The following is an 8,821-nucleotide window of genomic DNA, read 5'->3' as shown; positions in this document are numbered from 1 at the left end:
GTGGCTGGCTCTACCAGTTACCCAGTCAAGAAACCAGCACTATTAACTGTGGCCCCTGCAGCTAATCAACACAAAGTCATTTCCAAATTTGACATCTGAATATAGATGACTGATTCTTTCCTGCAAATACATGAGCTAAAAACACACCAGTAAAGTCTGAAAAGTTCCTATTTCTGAATTTGAATGAGTAAGCACAGACCATTTCCTTCCCATATTTGACCAGCTCCTGTAAACAGTAGTTTCTTCATCTAAGAACATGTAGTATTTTGGTACGGTAGCTCAAGGGCCACCCAGCAAACGGTTTCGTGGAAATTGTTGTTGTGAGCTCTGCATGAGGTTTAATCTATCATTAATAATCATTACAGAAGGGAATAAACGGAAACAACAAATAACACTTTTAGCACCTGGCTAACAGGAAGGTGAATCGGACTGGGCCGGAGCTCCTTCCCAAAGACTGCTGCTCAGAGAGCCCTGCCTGCTCAGCCTGCAGGGAAAAACCTACCCGGCAGCTACCTCTGAAGGACAGCACAGCAAGGATCAAGTGAATTTCAATAGGCAGATGTTGGGGGTGAGGGTTTTCTGTGGCAAACACAGTGTGAATTATACACTGTGCAAAAAGGGGAGTACGTCAGCAAGGACTCGGTCATCATAGCTGCTCAAGGAAGTTGGGTGATTATAAACATCAGTAATTCAGACCGTTTTGTGCCCATGCTCTTGTGCACTCACATGCGTTATACTTTTTTTCCATGTGTAATCTTGTCCCCACTTCATTGGCTGATGGGCTGTTTAATTTGTATTAAAGAATACAAATTATATTTGTATATATTTATATATATGTATTTGAATACAAAGCTCCTATTAGGCAAAGAAAATATAGCACAAATTCTGCTTATGTAGCACCTCTCATGTATTAAAGAATACAAATTAAAGGGATAGTAACTATTTTACATCTTTGTGAACTCTGGTTACTTTTAAGCTCTTCAGGTCATTATTGTAGCCTACCACAACCTCACAGTTGTCTCTGAAAGAGGTTTAGGAAGGAGTAGAACAGAACCTCTCCCATATCCAGCTCACAGTATGGGATACAGAGGTTAAGGGACTTGCCAATGGCTGGAGAAGGGGGTTTATCAGAGCCAAAAATTCCACCCACCTCCTCAGAATCCATGCTCATCACAGGACCATCCTCTCCTGTATATTAAAACCAGTTGTTAGTCTGCTGTGCTGCAATCTGGCTGTGCAGAACAAGGAATGTAAATATTTGGTACCAGTAAGTATTAATTTGTAGCATTAAGAAGGTTTCTGCAACTGAAAACTGCACTGGTTCGTCCTTATGTTTCTTATGCTTTGCCCCACATCCTAAAATATTTCAGTCGTTGGATATAACCACCAAATATGCTGAAAATTCCCTGCAGCTTGGATCATACCCTTCCTATTCATTTGAGGAGAGATGGAGGGGGAATGTGCCACCTGAAGAGGTTTTCAGCAAGGGTTCAGTCTTTACAAATTCCCTGGGGTTAATTTACACACTTTCCCCCCCAAATTCTTGCGGTTTCAGGACTGTGAAGGACCTTTCCCATTTGTTTGGGCAGCCACAAGGTGTTTGTTAACTCACAAAGGTGGTGAGTTAACATCATTTCCCTTCTATCTCTCCACTCCGCATCTTGTCTGTAAATAACAGCATCTTTTCACAGGAGGGAGACTTACCCTTGGTTCTGATCAGACTGGGGCTCGTAGGAAGAGCATCCCTCCTCATCAGAGACTGACAACAAAGGTGTAGGCCAGTGTGAAGGCTGCTGCGCCTCTGCCCCAGGCTGCATTTCAAAGGCATCACTGACACAAGGGAACAAAGCACAACATAAACTGACAGTGAATAGAGCAGGCTGCAGAGCAAAAAGCACTGAGGTTGATGGATGGTGTCTCAGCAGAGGGCCAAAGCTATCTTAAACTCCCAGCTTAAGCTCCTATTAGGCAAAGAAAATACAGCACAAATTCTGCTTATGTAGCACCTCTCATGTGAACGTTCCAGGACGTTCCATGATCAAATTCAAACACAATCAGTCATGGAGATGTGAGCAGCGTTCACCAAGGAAAACAGGGAGCTGGGAGGCTCAGCAAGAAGCACCTGGCTTCCAAAGGGAAGGGCTGGGGACAGTTATGGAAAGCAGGGTGTGGGAATTGCTGTGAGGCAGGAGGACAAGCCAGGAGGAGAGAAGGTCTCCCAAGTCCAAATGGGACATTACTTGTGGGGTAACTCGGCCCCTCCAAGTGTGTAGACACAGACTGGGGGCCCTGCTGATCCCAGTGGGCAGCGTGCTTGGATGAGCACCTGCCGTCTCCTCCTGATGCCCCTGGAGCACACCTTTCCTGTGGTGTTAACTGGCCCCTGAGAACCCACCCTACCAACCATCTTCAGCTCTGAAAGTGGTTCTACAGCTCCCAAGGAATCTGTCCCTGCACATGTTAGAGGCAAAATGTGATTCCCCAAGGAAAGTAAAACAAACTGGGGGGGGGGTCTTGGATAAAATTAAACCAGAAAGCAAACAGAAGAATTTTAACCAAATAGTCTGGAAGATTTCGGCTTGAATCAGGCAGTGATTTGATGAAGTTAAGGAAATAGATACAGAGAAAGGGAAGGACAGTCACATCTGCTATACCTGAGAAAGTAATTCAGTTTAGTACGGTTTATACCTGTTGCAGTTCAAAGAATGCTCTTTGGGAACCTTCTGCAATCCCCCTAGAACAAACCTTATTCCCTGTTTCAGAATATAAGTTTTTCTTCTGTTTTAAAAGACCTCAATTCTTCTCTGATTCTTTACAGAGGAATGGCAACTGCCTCCTCAGAAGGACTATTGGCCTTGGCTGGTGCACATGGCAGCAAATACATGGCCCGACAGTAGAGATTTACTCTCAATCTGCAGGACACCTGGACCCCGCTGCGCTTTGCTCACTGCACTTGCGAAAATCCGTGATTTACAGAGATAATCCTCAGACATTTCAAGCTGGGCTGAAGATAGACACATTCCCAGCCCATGCCATCGATTCCATTCATTTGGAACAGGTGCCAAGCGTATGAAATCCTCCTGCTGTGTGGCAGACACCATAGCATGCTTCATTAGCAACCAGCCGAGCAGCTCGCCACCTCCAGCTCGCAGGCGTCGCAAACAGACTGAGACCCAAACCTGGGAAGCAAAGGGAGTGAGGTTTCAAAGGCAGAGGGGGATTTAGGCAGACAATGCCGGACTCTGTATAACCTGCTCCCAACCCCTCTTATCCTCACTCGTTTGAGTGAAAGCAGCTGTGTGTCTTTTGTAATTCAGGGGTACAATGCTGTGGCTGGGAGTGCCAGACGCGGCCGTGGCAGTCCTATTCAAAACAACACCTAAACAAATTGCCAAATGCCATCTACCTCGGATAACCTCCTTAGCTGAAACCCTTCGTATCTACTGGGGCTGCTTTGATGTGTCCTTCTGCCCTTTCAGCACAGATGTTGTCATAGATTTGCTGACGATGACTGCAGCCGGCTTTGAAACGCACTCTGGCGAGCAATACTTTCCCATCCTGCCTCAGATAGGGTCTGCTTTTTTTGACCCCTCCCACATTTTTCTTCCGAGGCCGCTGGGATGAACAAAGGCTCTTTGTTCCTTTAGCCATTTCCCTGCTTGCTGGTGCTTTTTGTCATGTGTTAAAAACTAAGTTGAAATGACAGTGGCAGCAGTTCAGTAGATGAAACGGGTCTCAAATACCACAGTGACGGCCAGCGCTTGGACATCTCTTCCAGCTATAAACATGGGCAGTGAGAAGGTGTGGGAGCCTTAACAGCCCCAGAGATGGTTTCTGCCTCTGTCTTAAGCCCCAGGATAAACATAAAATTCTACTGTGTGGAAACTGTCAATTTTTCTCTTGGATATTGTGGTAAGACCCTGTCTTTCGGAGGAGCTGACTCCAGGAGTGGTGGATGCCAACTTATAGGACAGGAGAAACAGCCTCAAGGTGCACCAGGGGAGGTTTAGATCAGAGAGTAGGAAATATTTATACAGTGAAAGGGTTATCAAGCGCTGGAGACAAGCTGTGGAAATGGTGGAGTCACCATCCCTGGGGTATTTAAAAGACGTGCAGATGTGGCTCTGAGGGACACGGTTTAGTGATGGACTTAAAAGATCTTAAAGGTCTTTTGCAACCTAAACAGTTCTAGCATTCTGCAGTGCAGACACTACAGCCCATGAGCCCCTTGGATGTTCTCTTCTGATGTCCTGGTGCAGAAGCATCCTGCCCATCCGGTGATGGATACAAAACACCATCTCGGTTCTCATTTGACAGAAGACAGTGGGAAATGGAAGCTTCTGAGCACATGTTTTATTCCTCTGACCCGGATGTACAGGGGGACCTTTCCTTGGTGTAGGACACTCGCTCCGGCACAGACCCCGCACCCCTATGGATCCCGTATCCCCAGGGATCAGCTCCCACCGCAGCCTGCGCAGGCCCTGCAGGGGGCGCCCTCCCGCCGCAGCCGCCTGGCTAGCGCCGCAAGGGGGCGCCCTAGCGGTGCGGCGGCGGGCGGGGCCGGTGCGCGGTGCCCGGTGTGTGACGCGGTACGGCGGCCGGGCGGGCTGCGCGGCGTGCGGCAGGGATGGAGCCGCTGGAGCGGTGCGGGCGCTGGTTGCGGGCCGCGCTGGCCGCTGGGCGGGTGCGCCGCAGGCTGCCCTGGCTGCTGCTCGCCATCGTCGTCCTCGGGTCCGCCCTCAAGGACGGCGACCTGGTGCCCGAGACGCCCTTGCAGAACAAGCGCAACCCGCTCAACGTGTGAGGAGAACCGGGGCGGGCGGCGAGGAGGGAGCGGGGGCCCGGGGCGGGAGAACGGGGACAGCAACACCCCCTGCCCGGGGCGTGGAGGCCGGCGCTGGGCCCTGGGTGGCCTTGTGAGGGGTGGCTCCGTGTGACCGGTCTGGGCCCGGCAGTGGGGTGGGGTGGGGGGGTGTCAGTTGGATTTCCTGGTCCTCACGTCTCCTGTGGGCTGTGGATCTGTGAGAGCGAAGAACAGTGGAGTTTCTCACTCAGGTTTTATTGGAAAGGGGGGGAAAGCAATGTTTTCCCTTCTTTATTTCCCAGGTAATTCCTTATATTTGAGTAAGCAGGTAGTTACCAAGGTATGTAAAAGCACGCTGAAGAAAATAAGTCCTTCAGCGTGTTTTGTAACAGCAGAGTTACTGCCATCCTTTTCTAGCACTTAGGCAACGGTTCAACTGCCTTAGTCACTCCTAAACTGTCTGTGAACCTTGTGAAGGGGATGGGGAAGGTGCTGAGCCCGGCTGGTGCACGTGTGCTTTGCTTGCTACACATCAGGCAGCGCAGCTGAAGTTGCTGTTTTCCCCTCTCGCTTGGGGAAGTTTGTACCTTATTGATTCAGATTTTTCATTTGGTGATGTGTGGGAGAGGAGCTGCTTTTAGTGAGATTAAAAGGAAGGGCTGGCAGGAGCACCTGGGGAGTGACATTGATCTTACAGTGAAAACATGCAGCAGTTCAGCTCTCCCTTTTTAGAGGCAGGGTATGTGTACTGACAGTCCCTGAAGCAGCTTTTTCCCCCACAGATCACTGCTGGTTTACTATGTCAGCAGCTTCCTTTTGCTTTTAACTGTCTCAGTAAAATGAGGGGTTTATTTTCAGTTCCTATTCCATGACAGCAGCTGCAGTTGCCACCCAGATGCCACTTCTACTATAAAATTAAGAGTAAAGGAGGCACTCCTCAAAATCCTGGGGCAGGCCCTGACAGTCTTTGTTAGGGTCTTAATGAAGGTACAGAACTCTGATCCTACTTGTTTCTGTCTTTGGTGCTGAAGTGGTGTTTAAAGGATGACTGCATGTGTTGAGCCACAGCTCAGCTGCAGACAAGAATTCTCTGGTTTCCAACCCAGGATATGGGTAAGGATGGCGCTGTACAGTTCCTTTCTCCCACCAGCTGATAGGAAGCCAGCTGCATTGGAAGGTCTAATAGGAGAAAGAAGATCATAGACTCTGATCTCCTTAGCTCATTAGTAAATTCACGTGCACATGCTCCACTCCACTTTAAGATTTGAGGACTCATAGTTAACACAGTACTGTCTCTTGCTAAACAGGATATCAACCCATCATCAGCTGGTTTTCCAGATTTTGTAAGCATTACAGCAAAAATTATCAAGGCAGAGAGTGAATTTAGAGGTGGAAGGATTTGTGTATGCTGAAGGAAAGCTCATCAACTGGAGAGACAGCAGAGGAGCAAGCACATTGTGCTGCTTCATTTACTTTATAAAGTGATGACAGAGGAAAAGCTTTATGGGCTCATTAAGGAAAAGAGTCAGCCCTTCTACTGTCTTATTCAGTGATAAGAAGTTGAGGTTGTGAAGGGCTTTAAAAGTGAAGATAATTGAGATGAAGAGAGTCAGAGAAAGGGTTACTGTGTAAGGGTGGCAAGCTAAAAATATGTTCTTCACAGCTGCAGTTTGAGTAGGGCAGAGTTGAGCGGGTTTGTAGGGTAACAGTGATTGCAAAACTGAACTGCAAGTCTGAACAAGGGCTTTAGGTCCAAGGGAACACTGCCTGGAAAATAGTAGAAGTACCTGGTTGAGGAATTATTCATGTGTTGGGCCTGAGAGTGGGGAGAGGGTTCAGATTTTAGCTATCTTTTACTTTGATGGGAGTGCACAAGTGTCTGATTTAGACAGTTCTGAACAATGACCTTGAGAACTTGCTCCTTCAAGCACCACCCTCAGTTCCTGTGAAGTTTCACACATGCATGTTTCTCTTTTGGCTTTTCTCTGGCAGATACTTTGTGAAGGTGGCTTGGGCATGGACGTTCTGGCTTCTGCTGCCCTTCATCACGGTGACCACCTACCATTTTGCCAAGAGCAAGCTCCTGTATGGTCGCATGAAGAGCATTTTGACGGTGCTGCGGCGTCTCAGTGCACTGCTGGTGGGCACTGCTGTCTGGTATGTCTGCACCAGAATCTTCATGTACATTGAGAATCTCACCGGCGCGTGCTCTACCTCGGGTAAAGTCAGCGAGCCTCACCGGCTGTTCGACAACAAGCATGAATGCCACCAGCACAACGGGATCTGGAATGGTTTTGATATCTCAGGACACTGTTTTCTCCTCTCATACTGTGCTCTGATGATCGTGGAGGAAGTGGCTGTGCTGGAAGGCTTGTCCATAGACCAGAACTCTAAGCTGCGTGTTGTGATCAATGCCTTGTTTGTTTCCTTGTGTTTTGTCACCATGATCTGGGTGTTCATGTTTCTTTCTACTGCCCTGTATTTCCATGACTTCAGTCAAAAGCTTATCGGTGCGCTGATAGGTCTGTCAGCTTGGTATGGGACATACAGATCTTGGTACTTGAAACCCTTTTCTCCTGGACTACCTCTTCCAAATATACCTTTGAGTTCAAAGAAGTACGGTTATAGCAGATAAAATAAGTTTTAAAATGTTGGGATTTTGCTTTCAGTACTGGAGTAGTTGAGTGTAGGAATGGTTGCTATATTTCCACTGTAAGGAACAAGGTGATGGGTTGGAGGAAACCACATCTGTGCTAGCTGATGGCTGGCAGGTGGTAATGAGCTTCTTCCTTGGGAGAAAAATAACTGGTATTGGAAGAGGTCTGCTCTTTTTTAGGTGTTGCTGACTGGCATTCTCATCAAAGAAATCAGAAGTTGGATCTGTTTCTCTTACACATAAATGGAGAAGCAGATCCAAGGCTGGCAGAGGTCTCAGTGTTGCTAACATATCAGTACTCGTCAAAGCAGTATATAGCTGCGTTGTGAAACTAGAGTATCTCATGTAGTCAAATGTTAAATACACTAACTTGCCACAAATGCCTCTTAGCTGTGTGCACCTTCTGCAACAATCTGAGTAAATCTGAGTTGTAATGTCCTCAGCAGACTGTGACTTTAAATTCATGCCTGCCTTTGAAAAGGAAACTCTTGGAAAACAAGCCTTAACTTTCTCCTTAGGTGTAGTACCTGTAAATAACATTTTGTCACTTTATTCATGACACAAAAAAATCCCAAACTCCTTCCCACTTTGCTAAAACGTCTGATATAAGAATTGAGGTTTTAATGTTTTAATCTGACGAGTTGCACCCTTTGCAACAACGAGTACTTTGTCGTATGTTTCTTCTAGAAGAACAGTGAAATGCTGGTGTTGCAAGTTAGCTTAACCTGCTAAGCTTGGTCTGCTTGGAAATGAATGAAACAAATTGTTTATCCTATGGGCTGCAAAGCAGTGTGCTTGAAGCAATATTTATTCTTGCTTATTCACTGTACCAGCAAGCTGCTTAATTTGATTGCATATAAAGCTGTGGCCACTTTTGATGTGGCTGGAAACCCACTACTGAATAAAACACTACTATTTATATAATGAATTGATAGGAGATGGGATGGGTTTACTCATATCAATCAGACATTTAGCGTAATTTTTATCTTGAAAAGCTTTTTATTGTCTCATAAAGGCTTATTCATGACTGTGCAAAAGTTGTTTTGACAGTTGTAGTGATGAGCAAGATGGCCTAAAAGGGCTCTGGGCAAGGTAGTGCCTGCTGTTCTGAGAGTGGGCTTGACCTGCCTGGAGCATTTGACTCCAAGGTGATTATTTTGCTGAATATAGGGTATGATGCACTGTAGTCTAATCTTGGTATGTTCCTTTTTGCCGTCTCAACAGCTCTCTTCCAGCAAGAGAGCAACAGCGTTTGCAATAAATACAGCAGTGTTAATTCCACACTTGTGGTTTGCCTCTGAGGAGAGCCAAATTCACCCGAATTGCCACTGAATTCCGTGGCCAGCAGGAGTTGTTGTGTG

The 8,821-nt window shown here is 47.0% G+C and overlaps 1 protein-coding gene across 1 annotated transcript; it reads left to right on the top strand.

Annotated features, from left to right (window-relative positions):
- Positions 1-4,627: 4,627 nt before the first annotated feature.
- Positions 4,628-7,439, top strand: FITM2 (fat storage inducing transmembrane protein 2; the record flags this gene model as incomplete). The annotated part of the gene is made up of 2 exons (XM_080627778.1): positions 4,628-4,800; positions 6,797-7,439. 2 exons carry the CDS (start codon positions 4,628-4,630, stop codon positions 7,437-7,439), a joined length of 816 nt encoding a protein of 271 aa, XP_080483904.1.
- Between the last annotated feature and the right edge of the window lie 1,382 nt (positions 7,440-8,821).

The sequence above is a fragment of the Psittacula echo genome (genome assembly GCF_963264785.1).
Source record: "Psittacula echo genome assembly, chromosome: 12".
Lineage (NCBI taxonomy): Eukaryota > Metazoa > Chordata > Aves > Psittaciformes > Psittacidae > Psittacula > Psittacula echo.
This window is presented reverse-complemented; position numbering and strand designations above follow the sequence as displayed.